Genomic DNA, 24,213 nt, shown 5'->3' with positions numbered 1-24,213 from the left:
AGGTAGGTAGCCATCATCACAATGAGGGTGACTGTGAGTGGGGGGCCTGCACCACTACTCCCACCATGCCCCCTGTCCCACACCTGAGCAGGATGGAGCCTTACCTCCACCCCACCCAGAAGCAGTTGGAAGGCATTGCAGGACGCCAAACAAACTTACAGGTAGGTAGCCATCTTCACAGTGAGGGTGTCTGGGGGGGGGGGCTGCACCACTACTCCCACCATGCCCCCTGTCACACCAGAGCAGGATGGAGCCCTCCCTCCACCCCACCCAGAATCAGTTGGAAGGCATTGCAGTACGCCAAACAAACTTACAGGAAGGATAGCCACCTTCACAGTGAGGGTGTTTGTGGGTGGGAGGCCTGCACTACTACTCCCACCATGCCCCCTGTCCCACACCTGAGCAGGATGGAGCCCTCCCTCCACCCCACCCAGAAGCAGTTGGAAGCCAGCACAGTACACCAAAGAAACTTACAGGTAAGTAGCCAGTACGTGCACCCACCCATTTGTCACAAATTAAATGGTGCCATATGACAACACCAGCCCTCTCATTGCACAAAGAGGCATACCTACCCCATTGCCAAGCACAGTGTGCACACAGCTAAGCTAAGGAAACTGTCACAGCCACCAAAGTGTGACACACCAATGCACAAGTAGACGAAAGTCAGGGCACAATCATGCACAGCACCTAGATATATGTGCATCGCCATGAGGCAAGTGCAACAAAGACCATTCAAAAAATATGAAAGCCTGTGTGGTGGTACAAATCAAGATACGCACATGACAGGACAAAGGTATGCAGGAGATAACAATGGCCAGTCCATGGCCAGAGTGACGTCTGACAGGTCAAACAAATAAACAATGAGTTCTCAAGCAAACACATGTTGTGCCAGGCCCTAGATGGCAACAAGTCCCTGTAATCCTTAATTGTGCACGGGTCACATGGTATGTCTTGACACCTCACACTATGGTCAAGTAATGCCTGTACCACTGCATCATGTTAGGAAGCACAGTAGTGCACATAGTCAACAATGTGATGATCTGTCAATTGTGCAGTGTACAAAAAGTGAATGACACACAGCTTGCTGGGTGCACTACAATGACCATTTCCCATCTGACCCACAGGTGACCAAGAACTCACTGCAGAGGACAACACCAGCAACCTACAGAGCCAGTCTCCCCCCGGTACATGGACTCTCGGATGTTGACTCCCAGGATTCCATGGACGATGAGCTCGAGGCTGGCCCATCTGGTGTGTCAGGGAGCAACAGGTCCCAGGACCCCATCGTCCCCCCACCACATCTGCGCCAACAACAACTTCACAGCAGACACCTGCTGTCACGGCCTGTGCGGCCGCCACCACCATCACCACCACCACCAGTGCTGCCTGCAACTCTCTCCCTGTCCCAGAGGATGACCAGCACACACCACTGACGGAGGAGGGCAGGGAGAGGATGAGGGTGCCCACAGTGGTGAGGCAACAGGTCCATGGCAGCAGGGCAGGTGGGAGAGGCAGGGTCACCCACAGACACCTGGAGGCTGGGACCCAATCCCTAGAACACATCACCACAGTCCTGGGCGCTTACGAACAGGCCCAGGGACGAACGGGCCGGTCGGACAAACTGTTGCACAAGCTCATCCTGCTGATAAGGTCCATCGACACCCGCATGGGACAAATCGTGGACCTCTTGGGCCAGCAAGTGGCGGTACTGAGGGACAGGCATGTGCCACAGACAACACCTCCACCTCCCTCTGGTGGGCCACACAATGACAGTTCACCATCCTCCCCTACGTCCACAGAGAGGAGTGAGTCCTCAGACCCCACTAGTCCTGCAGCAGGGCCCCCCTGCCACACGACAAATGAGCCATCCCAAGAAGACCCTGGGAGTATCTGTAGGCCTAGCACCTGCCAGACACCAGTCACGGAGCCAGCCATGATGGCAACCCTCTCCACAACTGCATTTACTTTTTGGACTGTCCTTCCCCACACTGCCTTGTGAATGGCATCTGTCTGTTGGACTGGGTAACCACAGCAATGTGGTGACTACTCGACTATCTCATCTACCACAACTGTCAACTCACTGCTCCACCCCACCCCCCAATGGAAATGTACACCCCCCTCGCATCTCACCATTGCAAATAAAAAATCCTTACACACATGTTGCTGTGTCTGCTCCGTCTTTATTGCAGGATGTACACTCTTCAACATGATCACAATGTACCAGGAGCATGGGCTGTATGTAGGCAACGAGACGTCAAAGGCACCTAGGGAAACACAACAGAACTACTTCCACTGGTCTGGGTGTGGCATCACAGACATCACACAACCCCTACCATCAGGATAACCCAACATGCACATGTCACAATGGGCAACAAGTGTCAACATACACATCCTGAAGATGTTCCCAGATGACCTGTCCTAGAAACACTGCCAACCACCACTGAGTCTACAACTGGCTCCTGCTACAATTCTTACATGCCCCTTCACGACAACAGCAATATCAGCAGACAATAGGTATGTTGCACATTGACACCCACCTTCAAGTGAAGTAGCGGGTGATGAGCTGTTCACGCAGGTCAACACCTTCCTCCTCTCCACTGTCCTCATCACTGGACACGGCTTGGTTTGCAGGCTGGGGCCTTGGGTCCTCACCATGATCCAGGAGCAGGGAATCTCCTTGCGAATGGCTAGGTTATGGAGCATGCAGCATGCCACTACAATCTGACACACCTTCCTGGGCGAGTATGCCAGTGCACCTCCGGTTTTGTCCAGGCAGCGGAAACGTGACTTGAGCAGACCAAAAGTACGCTCCACCACACGAGGTGTCCTCCCATGGGCCTCATTGTAGCGAACTTCAGCCGGGGATCTGGGATTCCGCAATGGGCTCAGCAACTAGGGACGGTTGGGATATGCAGAGTAACCTAGGTATGACAAACACAAATAGACATTGCAATGTCGCAAAGGCTGAGGGCAGCAGGTCACACACCCAGCACGCCACACGCCTAGGCATACTCACCCACAATCCATGCATGCTTGGGAAGAAGATTAGCCATCAGCTGCGGCACAATGCTGTTCCACAGGTTGTAGGAGTCATGGGCCGAGCCTGGGAATTTGGCACACAAGTGCGAGATGGTCATATCTGCCAGGCACACCACCTGTTGTAAGGCACACCACCTGCACATTGATGGAGTGGTAATGCTTGCGATTGAGGTAAATGTGCTCACTTGCCTGTGGTGGCACAAGAGCGACATGGGTGCAATCAATGGCCCTAACAAGATTGGGGATGTGTCCAAGGGGATAGAAGTCTGGCTTCACAGCTGGCAATTCAGCACCCCTGGGGAAATGGATGTATCTGTCCTTGTATAGCATCATGGCGGACAGTACATCATGCAGCAGCATGCTGAACATCGGTTGTGACATTCCACCAGCGCTGGCCACTGTCTCTTGGAACGATCCAGTGGCCAAAAAATGCAGGGCTGCCATCACCTTATAAGTAGGGGTGAAAGTTGTTGGATATGTCCTGCGGGGCTGCAGGTGGGGCTCCAACAGATCAGAAAGGGTTTTCAGGGTGGCTCTGTCCAGGCAGCATTTCCGTATGATCGTAACATCCTCCATGTCCTCCAGCACCGTCAAGTGACGAATCAAATTTGGCCTCCTCCTAGTGGAGATGATAGTGAACACATGTCTATGCAATACATCATGAGATGTGCACAGCACATCACGTTCTGGATGACACAACGACAACAATGACTGACATCAACCTTGACTAACAGACCAGCTCACATGTAGGGACACCTTCATGTGCACAAAGGCCACACCTGTCAACTTACACAAGACAACTTCCTCAAACACCGCCTTGGTCAATGTGAATGGACATAGGGATACGGCCACATTTCAAATGGGCACGCATGGGAGTATAGCTCATACCTAGCTGCAGGACCTGTCACACCTCAATGGGTCATTACAACCTGACACACATCCACCAAACAATGACCACAGTCGGCACAGGACTGACCAATGTTTGCATGAGCAGACATGAGAGGCAATGCAACATAGTTCATGATTCACTGAGATGCGCATCGCTGTGATTGTCACTGCACCGCAACACACTGACATGTGTACACATTGTAGAGTCCAGAACAGCACTGTCCTGCCTACACCAACATCAAATCCATAAGTAGCATGTGAGTGGGTACAGGCCAATCTACGAAACACACACACAAACATGGCATGTGTAGCCATCAGTGGAGTAAATGGAAGATTGGCCTCGTGTGCACGGTGATGTTCCATTGACCATCTTGGCATTGTGCCCTGTTGATGTTTGACAGATGGGCATTGCGATTGTATGTCACCAATATCGCGGTAGCCACCGCCTGGCCCCGGCGGTGTGTCACCAGCACACCCATTCACACAAGTGCGGTAGTCTTAGGCATGGAGACATGGGGAAAAGGCGGTGGGCATGCTCCGCCACCCAAATCACGGTGCCTCGTGTCAATGCATGGCACCCACATCGCGGTAGCTACCGCCTGGCCCTGGCGGTGTGTCACCAGCACCCTCATTCACACAAGTGCGGTAGTCATAGGCATGGAGACATGGGGAAAAGGCGGTGGGCATGCTCCGCCACCCAAATCGCGGTGCCTCGTGTCAATGCATGGCACCCATATCGCGGTAGCTACCGCATGACCCTGGCGGTGTGTCACCAGCACCCCCATTCACATAAGTGCGGGAGTCATAGGCATGGAGACATGGGGAAATGGCGGTGGGCATTCTCCGCCGCTAAAATCGTGGTAGCGCACACCAGGCCCCTGCGGTGTGTCACCGCCATGGAGCTTGCCCTAGAGCCAATGCGAAGTTCGATAGCAGTGGCATGATGCAATTTTGAAGATCGCGGTAGGCGTGCTCCGCCACCGTGGAGGCGGACATTGGCTACATTTGAAAGATGCACAATCGCGGTAGCGCACCCCGGACCCCAGCATTGTGTCACCGCCATGGAGCATGCCCGAACAGCCAATGGGAGCCATGATTGTGGTGACATGATGCAATTTTGAAGATCGCGGTAGGCGTGCTCCGCCACCGCGGAGGCGGTCATTGGATGCATTTGAAAGAGGCGGAGCTGGACCACCAATTGCTGCAGCTTGGCACCTTTGAAACGACCCCAGGGGGCTATATATGTGTGGGAGTGAGACTCACATTTCCACTGCTCCCAGAGCCTGCTGCCAGAGACCCCTCACCTGCTGCTGCCCCCAGAGCCTGCTGTCAGAGACCCCTCACCCGCTGCTGCCTCCAGGGACTGCTGCCTGAGACCCCTCACCTTCTGCTGCCTCCAGGGACTGCTGCCTAAGACCCCTCTCCTGCTGCTGCCTCCAGGGACTGCTGCCAGAGACCCCTCACCTGCTGCTGCCTCCAGAGCCTGCTGCCAGAGACCCCTCACCTGATACTGCCTCCAGGGACTGCTGCCTGAGACCCCTCACCACCCAAATCCGCTGCTGTTGTCTCATGTCCACAGTGATGGCAAGGACAGAGAAGATCCGTGCCAGTCCCTTCACAAGCGAGGATCTGGAGGTCCTGGTGGACAAGGTGCTCACACAGTACCCAAGGCTATATGGTGCCCCCAAATGTCGTGGTAAGTCTTCGACAGTGGTGGGGTAGGGCAGGGGGGCCACACATTTAGCTGGACCGATGCAGTATGTGCCTGGGAGCGTGGGGTATTGTCATGCACTGCCTGACATGCTGTCTCCAGTGGGAGGGTGTGTGTACACAATGTCACAGCTTTCCCTCCCTGCCCATGTATGTATGAGTGACCTGTGTTGTGTTGTCAGCCATAGAGTGACACATAAGGTTGTTCATGCTGTAGTCAGGACAGTGATTGCTTGGCTGGATGGCCCAGCTGGCCTGCAGAGTCCCCGCCTACAAAGACAAGGACACCTCACTTAACTTACAGCAGTCTTTACACATTCCACTCCTGCTATGGGCCATCTCAGCACTGTATTTTGCACACAACTGCCCTTGTGAATGGCATTTTGTGTTTGTGAGATCATGTCCCTCAATGTGACCACCATGACACATTCATCTATTCACAGGACAGGGACATTGATGGCTGTGCAGTCTTGGACACAGTAAGTCCCCCCCAAACACAGGTTAACATGCGATGTATGTGTTGCTCAATCCAACAATGGACTGGAGATGTGGGCAGGCTACATGGGTGTTTCAGTGCTGGCATCCTGCATGTGTGTGAGATGTGCAGGGACTGTGTTCCCCCTCACACCTGCATGCTTTAACATCAGCTTTTCCCATGCAGGTGTCCCATGTGACCGGTACTATAGTCTCTGATTGACCTATCGTTGGATATGTGATGATTTTGTATCTTGCTGCTATACTGATAGATGTCGCTACATGACACTGTGTCACTGATCATTTCCCCTCTTGTCTCCCATGCCTGCAGCTCAAGGTACACCTGCGTAAGGCCGTGTGGAGGGCCATTGCTGCGAAGGTGCGAGCTCTGGGGGTCTCAAACCGACGGCGCACCCACTGCCACAAGAGATGCGACAACATCAGCCGGCTGGCAAAGAATGTGGCGGAGATGACCTTGGGCCTCCTTCCTCACACTGGGCGTCTGGCACGGCGCAGCATGACACCACTAATGGGGCGCATCTTGGCGGTGACACAGCCTGAGCTGGATGCACATTTCAAGGAGCATCAGCAGCAAGCCTGGGGTGAGCATTTGGGGAGTCTGACTTTGGCTGAGAGTGGCTGCATGTGGCCAGAGCCTGTGCCAGCGCTGGCCTATGTGATGTTGGTAGTGTGATACTGTGGCATGTAAGTGGCTGCTGGCCTGGGTGCCGGTGCAATGCATTTGCCCTACCTGTACTTACAAAGGTGATTTAGATGCTGTGCCTTCACATTACATTCTGTGTTGTGCTCTTCAGGTTTCTTCTGCATTGGGGTAGTCTTGGGAATCCCATGGGCGGGAACGGCAGTGTGCCCGATCTGACTGTGCGTACATCAATGCGTCCATTGCTTGCACCCAGATTGGGAAGGCCTACACATCTGACAGCAATGTGCACCATTCTATTGTCCCCAAGGTACGACATGGTGGGTGTCATGGGGTAATGTCCATTGTGGACTGTCATGTTGTAGTCTGGGTCTGTACTGTCCCCTCCTGTTCCATTCAGATCTGTCATTGGCAACAAGTACTGTGCCCCCATCATGTCCCTAGGTGTGCTCAGAGCTAGTTGTGTGTCTGTTTGAACAGAGCCACAAGCAGGATGTTGTGCTGTGTGGTCATCTCATTCCTCGCTTATGCCTGAATTTCCAGTTTCCACGCGCTGCTTGGGCCTATATAGTGAGTTGACACGATGTGATTACACAGGGTGGTGTGCAACATGTAGATTTGGTCAGCTTTTGTCATGCATTGCTTGCATATGTTTGTTCTGTTGCTGCCACTGACCTGACCTTACATCTCTCTCTCTCATGCAGCATCACCTGTGGTCACGGAGGGACAGGAGACGGACACCAGTGGGGAGAAACTAGCACAACAGCTGCCCAGGAGCCCAGTGACACGGATGTCACCAGCGCCTCAGAGGGGGACAGGAGTCTGCTGGAGGAATACCAGCCTGAGACGCAAAGCACCACATCATCCAATGCCAGCGGGGATGCATCCATGTTGGAGGGCACAGGGAACTGGGACTCTGCATCGACTTCAACGACACAGCCATTTTCTCTGGTGCTCCCCGTGTCCGCCTCAGTAAGAGGGGAAAAGTGTCCTTCACCCCTGGCACCGCTGCCCCTGCCCCCCCTGCTGCCATCAGTGCTGAGTATGTGGACATTTTGCGCCAGCTGTGTGTAGGCCAGACTGCTCTTCTCAATGCCTTCATTGACCACGACAAGAAATTGTCCCAGGTGGTTGCTTTCATGGAGGGCATACATTCCGATGTGGGTGGGCTGCACCGGACAGTCCAGGCTTTGTCATCAACAGTGACGTCTGCCCTGCAACAGGCAAATATTCCGTTCAGTTCAGTTCAATTAACTTTATTCGATTCAAAAGAATCATAAAAGTTTACAAGAAATTCATACGTTCATTTTAAAATACAAAATGTTTTAAAATACAGAAGGTTTTAGCAGACAATACACAAAAGTTAGCAAGATAGATAAAAAACAATAAAACTATTCATAATTCATATCATTTCCTAATTAAAAGAGCAATTCTAATAAAACTGAGCACAGACCTACAAATAGTGATAGTTGAAAATGACCTCAAATGTTCAAAACCTTCTTTGTAAGTACAGGGACGAATATCCTGTAAAATTGGTTTAATGAAATGGGCTCTTGGGTCTTTGTAAAGTGAACAAAAAAGCATAAAATGCATTGTGCTCTGTTGGGCTGCATTCTTACATGGGCAGGGAGTAAGTCTCTCACACCACCCCCCCTGTTTCGGAAAAGCCACAAGAAAGTGCAGTACATTTAAACGAAATCTTGTCATTAAAAAACGCCAATGAACCCGAGTGGTAAAAGACAAGTAGAATTGTTGTTGTTTCAAAGCTACATATTCCACTGTATTACTATCCTGTCTAGACAAACTTAAAACAGTATGAAATACATTCTTAATGATCATCTTCATATTAGGTTGGATAGACTCCGGGTTTTCATAAAAATGATCAAGGCCTATCTTATGACTAGTTTCCTTGACATAGCGTAACCATGGAACTGCCGTTGCAGTGTCAAGGTTCATGCAGTCTCTTAAAATGCCTCTTGAAAATGACAGATCTTCTGAGGTCCAAATTTGCCCCCATAAAAGCAATGGTGAAATATGGATTCTGTCACTCACATATTCTAAACCCACCTCAGAATGGCAGAATATTGTTTGAGAACTGCTGGGGATAGATAGGAGGCGTTTTATAAATTTATTCTCCAATATTTGAATCTGGGCACTTTTATGGTATCCCCATACCCCTGCCCCATAGGTGGCTACTGACAGGCATTTGGATTTGTACAGTATTTTCGTTTCAGCTATCGGCTTATGGCCAAGTTTACTGGCAAATCGAAAAAGCCCCTCTATGGTTCTACTAGTTTGTTGCAATCTAGATGTAATCAAGTGATCCCAGCTCAACTTTTTTTAAAAAGATTCCCCAAATAAGTGAAATTTGATACTTTGTCAATAGCTGTGTCGTGGACCATATAATTACGCGTTTTAGTTTTATTTAGGTCACACACCATGATAAAAGATTTACTAAAGTTGACCTTAAGATCCAATCCTGACATGAACTCATTAAAAGCATTCAAACATTTTTGTAAGCTGTTTTCCGTTGAAGTCATCAGCACTGTGTCGTCTGCATAGGACAAAAAGGGTACCTGTTTGCCATCTATTCTTGGAAAGTCTGATCTTTGTTATAATTAAAAATGTTCCAGACCATTTGTATATATTAAGAATAGGAATGGAGCCAATATACAGCCCTGGCGGACGCCCTCAGTTGAGGCAATTGGCTTGGTCTTTTCGCCACCTGGGCCATACCGGATGGCTACAGAGGTAGCTGAATGCAATCTACGCAGCAGGGTGACAAGTGGTTCCTCAAATCCCATAGTGTCCATTAATGCCCACAGCTTTGATCGACACGCTGTGTCGAAGGCACAAGAAAAAGTCCATGAAGGCCAGATGGATTGAAACACCCCTGGCCTTCATGTTCTTGCCCATAATCATAGACAGGTTGAGGCACTGCTCAATTGTTCCCCTTCCCTTTCTGAAGCCATATTGGGTGTTTGCAATAATACCCGAAGTATTGGCCCATGACTCCAAACGTGCAAGGATTACCCTCCACAGCAGCTTACAAGACGCATCTTTAGGGAAATCGGCCTATTGCATTTAGGGTCATTTCTGTTTCCCTTTTTAAAAATTGGCGCCACCACTGCTTCTTTCCATGTAGATGGAATGCAACCCACAATTACAGCTTTAAAAAGTAACAGAGGTGCCCAAATTTGTGTGTTGTTTTTAAATAAATCCAGGGGCACACCATCTGGCCCTGGTGCTTTTAGGGGAATGCCTTTTCTCAATGCCTCCTCTATTTCACTGATGAACTAAGCAGTCTGCATGTTAAAAGTTATGTCATACTCGCACTCACTTAATAAGACACCCTTTGGATTGAATATTTTGGAAAAATGGGCCTCCCAGTCGACCCCCATTATGTTGGTATCCATGATCCTAGCATCATCACTAAAAAGCGTGCGATTTAACACCTCCCAGAAACTCCTAGAATCCTTCAGAGTGCTTGCTCTTTCAAGGTCCTCCCAAGCCTGCTTTCTCAATTCGTCCTTTCTCTGTTCAATAACCTTTTTATAAGGTTTGCCTGGCTGTTTTTATGGTGTCCCTATCATGAGGAACTGCGTGTAGCGCCTTCTTAAGTCTAGATTGAGCTGCAGAACACTCAGTGTTAAACCACCTTATTTCTGGGTGACTACCTTTTCTTCCTGGTTTAAACATGTTCTTGGCCACACCCTCACAAATGGTTTCAAAACTCTGTATTATTGCATATGGCTGTGATGTTTCATTTAAACAGGTCATCACTTGCGTTAAATTCGTTTTGATAATAGACTCCTCAAAGACCTTAGGATTAATCTTTTCCCATTTTAGCCTTATCCCCTGGTTATGGTTGTATTTCATTAGATAATCAAAATTATTGCCCTTTCGCGCCAGTGTGTAAGGATACAGTAAGATGGTTATGGTCACTGGCTGGGTTTGGTTCAACCACAAAATCATCAACGAGGTGTGTATATCTACTAGAGATCAACATAAAATCGATTGTACTTACACGACCCCCCCCTGAAATGTTGGCTATTGCACAATTGAAGTACTAGCCAGGGTATCAATCATACGTAGGTCATTAACCCCAATAATAGAATTTAACACATCACCCTGTGTAGTGTGCTTAAAGTGTGTCAAGGGTTGATTATTTGTATCAACTAGCCCACAAGCCTTACTCCCACTATACTGACATAAGGTGCAGTTAAAATCTCCTACCCACATAACACACAAAGGGGAGACCTTCCCTGCCACCCTAAAAATCTCCATATCAAGGGAATCAATAACATCGGAATTCTTTGTATCAAAGATATTGTAGTACCAGTTGACTAATAATAAAGGTGCATTGATCAAATTAAAACACAAGGTCAGCTGGTACCATGGGGAGTCAATTACTTTTACTGTTCTTAATGACTCGTATTGTACCGAAATTAGAGTGGCTAGTCCTCCCTTTGCCCTCCGCTGCTAATGATGGTTCAGCCTGAACATTTTCACAGTCCAGCTCCGGTCCCTCTGTCCACTACCCTGGCAGTGGGTACGTCTGACGATAGGCCTTGTCGTTCACTGCTGTGTGCCCCCTGCCTGTGCAGCTTCTCATGGACTCAGTCTGCACTTTGTCCTGCCCACTGGCCTTGTCGTTCACTGCTGTGTGCCCCCGGCCTGTGCAGCTTCTCATGGACTCAGTCTGCACTTTGTTCTGCGCACTGGCCTTGTCGTTGACGGCTGTGAGCCCCCTGCCTGTACAGCTTCTCATGGACATGCTCTGCATCTTGTGCCTTGCTCTTCTCTTCTCAAGTTATTTTGCTGTGTGTAAATGGGTTACTGTGCCACATGGTCTGTGTGGCACTTCAACATAGTCAATGTTTGGGCTCACTTACTCTCTTTTTTTCAGGGGTGGCAGGGTCTTCAATTCTCCTTGACAAAGATACTTGTGTGGGTAATGGTGTCAATTTCAAATGGTTAGCAGTAGTCATTTGGCTATATTGTATGCATGTCAGGTTGGGGGGCACTGCCAGCACAGAGTGGGTTTCTGTAAACAGTATTGCAGGCAGGCTGTCCAGGGTCATCAGGTATGTGTGTTCTTCCTTTATATGTGCCCAGTGGTGTATGTGTGTGGTCATCTTGTGATGGCCAGTCATCCTAGTTCCATGGCATACTTTCCATGTGTGCTCTTGGATGGCCAGGTAGTGTGCAGTATGAAGGGGGTGAGTTTGTGGGGAGTGTTGATGTGTACATGCCTCTGCAATGTCAACTATACACGTGTCACCCAGGAGTTGTGTGCCTGTTTTTTTTTTTTTTTTTTTTTTAATTTATCTTTATTCGGATAAAGTAATAATCCATAAAAGTACAACATCACTATTGATACCTATAGCATACAATATTCTCTCGAACAAGAAAAATGATTAAAATAAGCATGTAATAAATTTATAAAATCCATGTCATAGGCCTATATATAGCTTAAAAGTACAATTTAAAATAAGAGTGGGTTTGACCGATTGTTCATACAGTGATCAACAATCTTACATGTGGAAAAACACAAAAATGTAAACTTTAGAGCACTGTGCAAAATAAGCAATTTATAAACATCAGACTGTGTAAATAACAAGTTGGTCGTAAGTTACAAACTGTTCGGTACTAAAAAAGCCCTGTATGTACAAATATTAATAAATTGTAAATGGTCAGTAATGTGTCTTAAGTAAACCGTGAGAGTGACCTCGACATTGCTGTACAGAGAGTTGGCAAGCATGTAGACATAATCGTAATGCAGATAAGCAATTTGTGGCAACCAGCTTCAAACAAAATAGACATGTCTTGGCTATCCATGATCAAAAGAGTTTTGCAGATTATGGTGTTTTTTTCAGGGGGTGAGCATAGAAGCTCGAGATTTAACGGCTGCTAGTAAAAAGGAGCTAACACGATAGATCATGTTCTCGCTGCCCAGTTGCAATATTTCTTCATATGCAGAGTTGTGACTGGTCGTCCCATTTGCCTTAAAATGGGGGATTAGATATTGTTTAGTGTACCTTACATAAAATCTACAGGAGAACAAAAAATGTGGTAGGGTTTGTTTACAGCCATCACCGCATGGGCAAACTGTCTCCTCCAGATTTTTATTAAAACCAATCGGGAAGCAGAGCAGATATTTTACGCTATTGTCCCTAAGATGGAAGAGCAGACACCTGTTCCATCTCCCAATGTTTTTTCTTAGGTACTCCTGTGGTTGTGAATGGTTGGAACCTACTGTCCTCAGGATGGACATATATCTAATAATGGATGGCTTACTGCGCTGAGCCTTTAGTCTGTCAATACGATATAGATCATATAATGCATCCCTTGCTGATTTTAAGATTATATTCTCAGCAGCAGAGGGAAGAAAAAAAGTATGTTCTAGGTGTATACTGGCTAAGCTTTTGTGTACAGCATTGAGCCAGGGTATGAATGTACCCCTATCGCATCTCTGGCAGTCTGTTATAATTTGTTGGGTTAGGATGGCTGCAGGGTTGCGCCATATCTTCAGCCAGAATAAGGCAGGACGAGATTTAATAAAGTCTTCTACATAATGTAGATTCAATTCCTTGTGGCATAGGAAGGTGGGTGATGAAATTTGTGCCCTAAGTGACCTTCTGCAAAATCTGTTTTCTTCCATTTGTATCCCACTGCAGTCCACGAACCCCCAAACTTCAGAACCATAGGTCGCAGTAGGCAGACACTGAGTTCTGTAGATCTGCAGTAATGGGGTCACTACATCTGCCTTTTTAGGTTGTCGCAGGCTGATTATGGAATTAATTGCCATACCTAGTTTGTTTCTGCCTCTAGCTACATGCGATTTCCATGAGCCCGTGTCAGAGAAAACTAGGCCTAGATAAGGAAAAGTGCTCATGCTTTTTAAGAGATCAGTTCCAATCCTTATGTTCTTTATACAATATTTTTTGGGTCCACATGACATAATAAAAGATTTATTAAAATTGGTGCGTAATCCCAACTCTTCCATAAAAGATACAAAACCAGAGATTAAAATACGTAATGTTTTAGGTGTGCGACACATGAGGACCGCGTCGTCTGCATATAAAAGTGCAGGGTACAGTTGACCGTTAATTTTTGGTACGTCACTAGTTAATTCGATCAGGGAATTATTCAATTCATTGATATAAAGGATAAAAAGCAGGGGGGCCAAGACACACCCTTGTCTGACCCCTCTGCCAATTAAAATATCCCTGGAGACCTCCCCTTCATTGTTAATCCTTACTCGTGCTTTCAGGTCTCTGTGCAAAAATGCCAAAAAGTGTACAAGTGCATCATCCAACCCATAATTTAAAAGAATCTCCCATAGACGTGAACGGTTGACAAAATCGAACGCTGAGGTTAAGTCCATAAAACCCAAATATAAGGATACTTTTTTTGCTACTGTATATTTCCCCACTATAAGATTTAGATTTAAACACTGTTCGACAGTACCAACGTGGCTCCTGAAGCCCAATTGGCAGCAGTTTAAAATTTGTTCCTCTTCTGCCCAATTCCTGATTTTATTAAAAACAACCCAGCCCAAGATCTTCAGGGTGTTATCTATCAAGGATATTGGGCGATAACAGCAAGGGTTGGATCTATCCCCTTTCTTAAAAATGGGTACTATTATGCTTGTGGACCAAGTTTCTGGGATGGAAGTATTAGTCAAATTATTAAAAACATTACATAAAAGAGGGGACCAGAGATCGGGTTCAGATTTAATGAGATCGATTGACAAACCATCTGGGCCTGGGGCTTTATTCCCTGCACTTTCGTGTATGGCATCTTCGACTTCAGACAGTAGTATGGTTAAATTGGAGGGTGAGGGGAGACTATCAATGCTTGCTGTGTCAGCTAAAAATTTTTTTGAGAAATGCTCCTCCCATACGTTGCTCAGTATATTACAGCTTATGGGAGTGATATTTGATCCTATGGATCTAAAAGCTTTCACCTCGCTCCAAAACCCCGTTACGTCTTTGAGAGCTGCAGCGCAGGCAAGGGAATCCCACCGTTCTTTTAACACCGCCTCCGCGCGTATTTTAGTTGCATTCTTATAGCGCTCTCTCAAAAGCTTAACTAATGCCGTATCCCTAGGTTCAGCTTTTAATGCGTCACGTAGGGCCATATTTGCCCTAGAACAAGTGCCGTCAAACCATCTAGGGTTCTTGCCCTGGGTCGTGACTGGTTTCGAGATTTCTAGTTTTATGCGGGCGCACAACATAGTAAAAGCCTGGATAATATCGATTCCGGGGCAAGTGCTAGACAAACACGTCTCTATAAGTGGACGGTGAGATTTTATGATACGGGCCAATAAAGCATTATTATCTATCCCTCTCCATATCACTTTCAGCTTGTCAGTGGATGGTGTCAAATCTTTTGCCCCTATTTTTTTACGTTTCCTAAATTTATTTAAAAATCTAATAGTAGTGAGAATTGGGTTATGATCGCTGTAACTAGTACCTAGAACTTCGGCCTTCACTAAAAAAATTTCGAGGGAAGCTGAAATGAAAATATAATCAATAGTGGATGAACAGCCACGGCCTCTGTAAGTAGGCAGTGGGGGGTTGTCTGGGTCGTGACTGACTTTTACCATTACATCGACTAGGTCGTGGATGGATAAATAATTATGCAGTTCATCACCTCTTCTACAGGGAATTTTCCCAACATTACTCATAGCAGATGTATCTATGCTATTATACAAGTGGGCGTTAAAGTCTCCCCCCAGACAAATACCGTCTAGTTTTCCATATTTTTCTTCGTGCACTAAATTATCAATGAATTCGAATAGCCTAATAAAATTTTTGTTGGGCAGTGATATAAAATTGTTATTATAGAAGTTTATTAGACAAACCGTGATTCCGTGCGTATAAATCAAAGCCTGGACATTGTCGTTATTAGTCTCTATGGGTTTAATGCTATTGCCTTCAGTAATTTTTATCCAAATGGATAAACCCCCGCTTGGTCTACCAAAATCAGGGGTGGGTGCGATTTTATTGTGGCATGCAAATCCCTCAAGTAATAGACCACTAGTGCACCAGGTTTCTTGGAACATCAAAATATCAAAGCGACTGACCATATTAACCCATTCATTTGAGGTCAGTTTAGCTTTTAGGCCTGCGATGTTCCAACTAAGTGTATTCAGGTTTTGTTCATGGGGTTTTAAAGCAGTAGTCACGGGCGGAGTGACTAATGCTAATTCTACCTGCCGTGATCCCTGGAGGTTATCAATAGGGCTACATTCAATTATGTCTCGATTGTGATGTTTCGATAGCGATGGAACTATATATTGGTCAATCCTGGTTCTCCAGATCAAATAAGGTACTAAACCTATTGAATAGCTGGGGTGCCAGGGTGATATTATTGTATGACCTTGCTCAAGGTCTATAAAAGAAGCCCAATGGTACGAGGATAATATTTGTAGGACTAGTGAACGGATCGAATGGGGCATTCAGCAGCCATTTTGCCAGTGAGGGAAACCTTAAGGATACGACTATGCAGTCGCCCATAATGTGTTTGGTAGAAGGTCCCACCCAGGCCACCCTGCGGACCATTAGAATATCGTTAGCGATTTCCCACCCAACACCCTTATGTTTGCATAGCCAGTCCATACATTTATTTTTTAGCTCATCCCAGGACTCTGTCTGATTATGTCTAAGGGGGGGGGGTACGCCAGCTAGTGTTATTACGTAAGGACAGGCTTCTGGGGGCAACTGAAGAATGGCTTCCATGCATTTGTTAACCTGAGGAGTGGCGATGGATCTATTGGTTGTCTCAGAGGCTTGTTTTGCAGGACCTAACATAGATGTTACAGTTGGTGCGATGGGGGGGGGGGTACCAAGTTACCAGAAAGATTATTCATAGTGTGTGCCTTTTGTGGTGGCAGCGTACTAGGCACAAAACTGTGTATGGGGTTGGTTGGTGATGGATTAGAATTAACCCCCCCAGTGCATTCTTTACACGCGCTAGTTAGTCCAGACGGAACACTATTACTAATACCCTCTGTAATTCTTTTATGGAGGGCATCCAGGTCTTTTAATAGCTTTTCGCCTCTAATATTTTCTATAGTCATGGACCCTTTTCTCTTTGTTTCCTCGTTTTTTATAATGCTTTCCAGTCTATCAAGTCTTTTGAAGATGACATTAAACCGGTTTACCATTAGATCCTTCAGTCGATTGAAAGTAGAGTCCACTATAGTATCGATTAGGTTTCCATTCGGACTTCCGTGTGAACCATCCCTTGGTGCAGGCTCAGTTTGTGTGGGAGCGGAAATACAAGCCGTTTCCGCTATTGTGGGATCAGGAGTGCTGATTGCTGGATGCACAATGCAGTCGATAGGTGCCCTACCAGGGTCGTCAGCACCTCGTGACCACATACTCATTGGCGTCGGTTGAAGTTTGTTACAAGGGGGCTGTTTCCTCTTACTTCTAGTAGATTTACCAGGACCCCTCTTCCTTTTCTCCCCCACAGTCTTTTCTGATGTTATAACAGAGTTTTTGTTACTTACAGCATTAGGGCTTTGCTGGGAGTCAGGGATGGTAATTACAGCATCGGTGGTCGTAAGAGCCTCAAGAGTGGTTTCAAGGTGTGCTGGCATATTGATTATTACAGTAGGGAATAATGGAAATGGGGTCACAGTCCCGATTTCACGTGGGCCCTCTGACAGTGGCTGCTGTGAGGGTATATAGCCCATGGAAAGTCTCCTCTCAGTGTTCTCGATTTCTTTATTGACCCTATTTACAGCGTCCTCCAACATGTTCTCAAATGAGGAGGTGAGCGTGCTGAAACTTCCAAATACGGGGGCAGTGGGGGCAGTGATATGTATGGAACTCACGCATTTACTCATTGTGTGATATATGACCACTTACCGGCGTTCGCTGCTTAGAGGGGGGCCCCAGCCCAGCCACGAACAGCCCCGTACGGCCACAGACAGCCCGCCCTTTGCCCGGGCTTAGCCCGGCGCCCGCCCGCGCGCGTCCCGCGACGCGGGGGAGCAGCAGTCTATTTGTGCGCCTCCGGGCGCGTAGGTGGCGTCAAGGGGTGCTAGGACGCTTGGGAGCTGTGGTCCCCCGCTTCCAGGCCGCAGGATGGTGTAGCGGCGACGGCGGGGTTGCACCCAGCGTGGAGGGCCAGAGGAGCGGCAGCAAAGGTGACAGTGAGGGAGGGCTCCAGCAACGTCCCCCGTTCGTCAGAGCAGGTCTCTATGTCTCGCCAGGGTTCTGCGGTTGAACTTCCCGCTCCCCCGAGGGAGCAGCGGTCTTTTTGTGCGCCTCCGGGCGCGTAGGTGGCGTCAAGGGGCGCTAGGGCGCTTGGGAGATGTAGTCCCCCGCTTCCAGGCGGCAGGATGGTGTAGCGGCGACGGCGGGGTTGCACCCAGCGTGGAGGGCCAGAGGAGCGGCAGCAAAGGTGACAGTGAGGGAGGGCTCCAGCAACGTCCCCCGTTCGTCAGAGCAGGTCTCTATGTCTCGCCATGGTTCTGCGGTTGAACTTCCCTGTCTGTTGTTTTGATTGTTCATCTCTGTGGATGTGGTTGTATGCCCATGTGTGAGTTGTATGTTGTGCACTGTGCAGTGTGTTGGTGTGTCCATGCAGTTCTGGCTGACTCCTACTTGTTTTTGTCACTTGTGAGTATGCAGAGAGTGTTACTAGCAAGTCAGTGTTGTGTTTTGTTGCACATCCATGTGTTTGGTGGCTGTTTGTGGGGACTGTGCAGACCTGCTGCTCCACACTGCCAGGTGGTTGTTTTCTCATGCCTTGCTGTCACATGGTGCCTTCTTGCCTCCAGTGTGGCATGTTGTGTGTGTTGTCATGCCATCCCCTATCTGTGCTTCAGCTGCTTACCCATTGTGGGTCTGCACTCCCTCTCTTTATGTATGGTACACTCCTGCCATGTGCCCTGCTGACAAGCAGTACACTTCATTTTGGTGTGAGCTGTCCCCTTGGTTTGTATGTGTGTGTGCCTCCCCATGACTTCATTTGTGACACTGTGCTTTGTGGTGCAGTTCTTTTGTCAGGGTCAATGTGTCACTCAGGGCATTTCCCCAATGGGTCATGTGTGATGTTCTGGTGCTGTTTGTCAGTCATGGTTGCTGCTATGCAGTTCAACTGTGTGTGCTGCCCAGTCCTCTGGTCAAGTTGTTTCCACCATTGTGTCCCAGACTTGTGCATCTATTGGGTGTTGTGCATGCAGTGCTGTGTGTGTTGCCTTGTGATTGCTTGGTGTGCATCTCCTGATGTCCTGCTGTGTTTACTATGTGATTTTTGTGCCTGTGCATCTGTTCTTTGTTTGCTGTGGCTGTGTTGTTCTGTGATGGTGCACTTCTTGTGTGTTGTCTGTACATTGTTCCTGAGTGATGAGGTTGTGCACTCCTGTTGTGTCTTTGCTCCCATTGCCTCTCCCCAGTTTAGCTGCACAGGGCATGTCTGTTGTTGTTGTGGCTCTGTGCGTGTTTCTGTTGGGTTATGTGTTTGTCTGTTGTATTTGTTTCCACATTTGTGGTGGCATCCCTGTGTGTGCGTGTGTGATGTTTGTGGCTGAGCCCAGGGTGTGTGGTTGTTTGTGTGTGTATTGACTGTCTAGTATTGCCAGACTTCAGTGTGTTTGGCACTGGTGTTGTGTGCTACTGGTGTGAGGGGGGTATGTGTGTAGATTCTTACTGGTGTTTGTCAGTCCTGAGGTGTGTAAATGGGCCCTGTGTGTAGTGCTGCTTGTGTGCTCCTGTGAAGTAGTTGTATGGATGTGTGGCTGTTCACAGTTTGACTTCAGGGCCTTCCTTTCATCCTTGTGCCTATAGGTGGTTTGCCTTGCTGTCTCCCTGTGTTGTTGCACTGAGCTGTCTGTGGTTTGAGTTCACTGACTGTGCGAGCCATGTGTGCTTTGATGGTTTGAGGGTGTTGTTCTCTGTTCCTTGTGTTGATGTGATGTACACATGCTTGTTGTGTGTCTCCATGGTCTTCCATTTGTGTACAGCCCACCTTGGTTTCCATATTTGATGTGCTCCATTGCTGTTGGCATGTGGGGTGTGTATGTGTGTGTCACTCTGTGGTATGTATGTGTGACTGTGCAGGCTGCGTGTCCATTTGGATGTTAATTCCTTGTATATGTTCATTTGTTGCGTGTCCTCATTTATATTTCCCTGAGTGTGGTGTTGTGTGTGTTTCCCTGGCCCTGCGCTACTGTGCTGTGTGTTGTGTGTTCCTATGCAGCCACTCCTGCAGTGTGTGTCTCCATGATTGTTTGTTGTGAGGTGCAGGGTGTGTATTGTCCTTGCTTGTTGTGCATGGGGTGCACAGGAGGGGCACATGGCATGTGCTTTCATGGGGCGGGCTAATGCAGAGTGTGTTTGACCTTGCATGTTGTTGTGCATGGGGTGCACAGGAGGGGCACATGGCATGTGCCTTCATGGGGTGTGCTAGTGTGTGGTGGGAGGGGGTGTGGCCCTGTGGTCTTTGTGCCCTTCCCATGCTTGGCACTGGCCCTGCCTTCTGCATTGTGCGCATGTATTTGATTGTGTTCGCTGCTGCGATGACGTGACCGGGACATTGCTGCATGGTGGCGGTAGCTGTGTGTCCAGGATGCAGACGGGTAACTTTGTGGCAGATGGGTGATGTGTGGGTGCCCTTGTGGATGTGTCCCTGTCCCCCCTAGGGTGTCTGATGTGAATTTGGACCCTGTGTCAGCCCGTGTGTTGTGTGTTGTGTTTGTGTTGTTGCGTATCTGCGGCGGTGGCCGCGGCGGTCCATGAGTTCCTGGTGATGTAGCAGGTACAGCACCGGAAAGACGTGTAGAGCTAGGTCCATGGCGGTCGTGACCGGGACTCTGGTTTGGCGCTCCGCTGTCGCGCTTCCGCCATCTCTGGTTGGGCGGTGTCTCCGCTGCGGTGCGTCTGCTTGCTTGTGTCATCCTAATTTGTGGAGCGGGGCGGACGTCATTCCGCATGGCGGTGAGTCTCCATTGGCTCCCACCGCCACGGTGGCGGGCACACTTTAATGGCGGTGCGCGTCGCATCGCGGCAGTCGGGAAATGGCCTATGTTTGGCCATAATAATATGGCGGACATGAGGACCGCTGCTCGCGGGCAGAAAAAAGCATTTTTCCGCACCGCCAGCACCACGGTGGTGCCACCGCCCGACATCCTAATGGGCCTCAAGGTGTCTAAAGCTCAGTCAAAGTGAGAATTTTTCTGATTGAATTAACTGTAGACAAAACAAGTGGGAAACAGAGAGGCAATTCCTGTTCAAAATGTCTCTTTAAAGGTCATAACTTCACTCAGAGAAATTCAGAGTGATATGTCTAAACTTTAAATACTTCACACACAAAAATGAGGTGCTCCACTCATCATGATATGGCCACAGGTGTGCCCCAAACTCTAGAGGTCTAAATGCATTGTGAGAGACTACATAAGTAATTCCACATCCAGGTACTGAGGTAGGCGTACTACGAGGAAGTCTCAACAGTCTTTTGAGAGATACTCTTTCAGAAGTAAAAAATTGTGCAAGGTCTGAGTAGCCCCAGATTTCTATTCATTGCAGACAAGAATAAAAGCAGAATCTGTAGAGCTAAATTAACCCTCCCCCCCCACCCCAAAAGCAGCTGGTAATTATTGCAAAAAGATAACAGATCCTAACAGAACCAAATTTCAACTAATTCCATCCCAATCTTGTCCCAACCCTGTGCAGAAATTACAAGAATGTACCAGCATCAAAGATTTCACTTCAGCAATTATGGAAAGCACAAAATCATTGAGTTTTACTCTTCGGACTAGACCTAAGACCGTATTTACAGTTTGCGAACAGGATACTCCATCCCTAATGTGACAAATGTTCCATCCGCTGTTTTACAAGTGTATTGTGGCCTATGGCACTGTCAATACCATGGATGGGATATTCGCAAGGGTTTGGTAGAGTATCCCGTTCCGCGAAACTCTAAATCAGGACTAGGCCTGGGCAAAAATTTCGTTCCGTTCGCGGAAATTGCGATAATTTGACATTTTTGCGTTCCGCGGAGAGCGCGAAAATGTCAAAAATTCCGGTTTCCGCAGCTTGGCGATAATTTGTTTCTTGCTCGCGCTGTAAAATGATACATTCTCGCGCGCGCGCGATCGCCTTACCTGAATCCCTGCGTTCGCCGACAAGTTTTCTTGATCCGGTCGCGTTCTCCATGAGATGTTGTATTGTTTTTAGCCATTTGCGCTGTCTCGCGACAGTTCGCGCCCGCAGTGACGTCATGCGTCGCGCGATCACGTCTTTCTTCTCGCGATCATGCACCGCGAGAACAACTCAAAACAAGATGGCCGCGCCCGCAAGCAGCCACATGGGTAAGTTGGCGACCCGCAACCATGCAGAAAATCGCGCGAACATGCCGGAAAAAAACTTCCGCATCTTCGCGATATTTCTGCTTGTTTGCGATAATTTTAAACATTCTCGCGATAATTTGCGAAGGTTAATTCCGCAAATTCCGCCCACCCCTAATCAGGACCAGAATTTCCACGAACACATCAACTCCCTTGTCAGTAGCACCAAACATCAGCTTAGACTCATTAAGGGATCAACCCTTTCAGTCCAGAACAGAACCTCAAAGAAGTAGTCCAAACATTGGTGCTTCCCGGACTTGAATATAGGAATGCTGTTCTCTTTGGCATTCCTAAAATCTAACTTCCAGCACTCAAAGTCTCTTTGCATACAGGAGCACATCTCAGCCCAGAGACTGACTGATTCTATCACGTCATTCGTGACCTACACTCCTTAATCTGGCTCCTTATTAACGGCAGCTTGACTTACAAAAAGTTAATGGTTACTTTTGTACTGTGCTCATTTTTATTATCCTGGAAGAAAATACAAGATTTCAGTACATTCTTGCCAACTTCGCAGCTTAGATGCCTCTTCCTTAAAATCCGTTTTCAATAAAAAACGTATTGGTCGCTCATATCCTTATCCATATCTGAATGACTGTATAAGCATCAGTGGGTGTTTGGTTCCTAATCACGTTTTCCTCTTTTTTAACTTGTAATATTGTTTAGTAATGTTACTTGTAATATTGTGTAGAAATGTTTGTGTATGCATCTGTAGATGTGCGGATCGATTATGTTCCATTCTAAGCTATTGTGCTACATTCAATAATCTCTGCAGAGCACTCCATTACTCTTGGGGTGTGTACATGCAATATGAAAAATCTCAATAAGTCAATTAAATATATAAGCTGTAACGGTCATTAAAGGCACCTTAAAGGAAGAGAGTGGAAGGTCAAACTTAGCAGTGACATGGATCAAAATAATGTATTGCGCAATTATGCTAAAAACCTTTGTAAATGTCTACTCTAAAGTTAAGTACAGGGTGGCAGGCAGCCTGTCGCGGCCAGTTCAGTAGAGGCTATAGTCTTCACTCCGCTGGTGGTGAGACACCTGCCATGTTAAAGATCACTCCCAGACAGGCAGGAATCTCTGTGGCTTCAGCAGAGTCTCCATTGAATGCACTGGAGCTCAGTTGAATTGGCAGGCATGCTGGATGAGCTCGCTCAATAAGATTCTTGTTTTTCAATAACAAAACAGGATTTAGTCTTAAAAAACACAAAAGAATAAATGGTCATGACACGCCAGGAGTTTCTGTTGTTTCCTGTTCGAGACTTCCAGGCTTTCCAAGGCTGTGTCCGCACAGATAGAATGTACATGGGAACGATTGCCCTAAAAAATGTGAACTTTATGGGACATATTGACCAATGGACATGGAGGGCTGACAGTTGGTCAAAGGATTCCAGCAGCACAGCTTCACCCACCTCTAAATGGGGCGGGCAAACTGTAAATTTGTCAGAAGCACAAATCAGTGATTTTCGCAGATGACCCACACCTCTTAAATAATCAGCACAATCTGCAAGAAAAGACTGCCAGTAAACCTTTAGATTGAGTAATAATATATTCACTTTCAAATCAGCGATTGTAAATCTTGCAAAATGTATGGTTGACAATAGTAGCAGGAAACTCAAAGAAAAGTAATATCCTAACCTCGAGATCCAACGAAAGCAAATATACAACCCGAGATAATTTCCAGCACAATAATAGCCACTGGATTATTAAACAAAGCTTCGGATCCTAGGAGGACAGAGATGACTGGAGCATCTGAAATAAAAGGGAGAACCAAGTAATCTAACACTGACAATGTATAAAGGCTTTTAATTATTAGCTGTCAGAGTGTTTCATCACTTCAATAAAAACTGTAAATAACAGGCATATCATAAAACAGAATGTACAAATGAACATAACAGTATAAAGAAACTACCAGTTACACTGCCATCAAGCGTATTCATGTGACCTTTTTCTGAACAGTGCATCTCCCTTCTTTAGACCAAAGAGAATTACGTGGTAATTACTGTTCACATAATACTAAAGATGTTCTGCTCCCCTAATATTGATAAATTACTGTCTGTTGTTA

The 24,213-nt window shown here is 47.4% G+C and overlaps 1 protein-coding gene across 1 annotated transcript in view; it reads right to left on the bottom strand.

The window, feature by feature from the left end:
• LOC146860809 (sperm-specific sodium:proton exchanger-like) overlaps positions 1-24,213 on the bottom strand; it is a 5,538,638-nt gene that overhangs the window by 4,580,062 nt on the left and 934,363 nt on the right. Inside the window, exon 5 of the mRNA XM_085646172.1 lies at positions 23,787-23,900. Within this exon, the coding sequence (XP_085502298.1) occupies positions 23,787-23,900 (114 nt within the window). The remainder of the gene's footprint in view (positions 1-23,786; positions 23,901-24,213) is intronic.

This window comes from Triturus cristatus, chromosome 3_1 (genome assembly GCF_964204655.1).
Source record: "Triturus cristatus chromosome 3_1, aTriCri1.1, whole genome shotgun sequence".
In the NCBI taxonomy this organism is placed as follows: Eukaryota; Metazoa; Chordata; class Amphibia; order Caudata; family Salamandridae; genus Triturus; species Triturus cristatus.
Note: the sequence above shows the minus strand (reverse complement) of the source record. Positions and strands in the feature narration are given on the sequence as shown.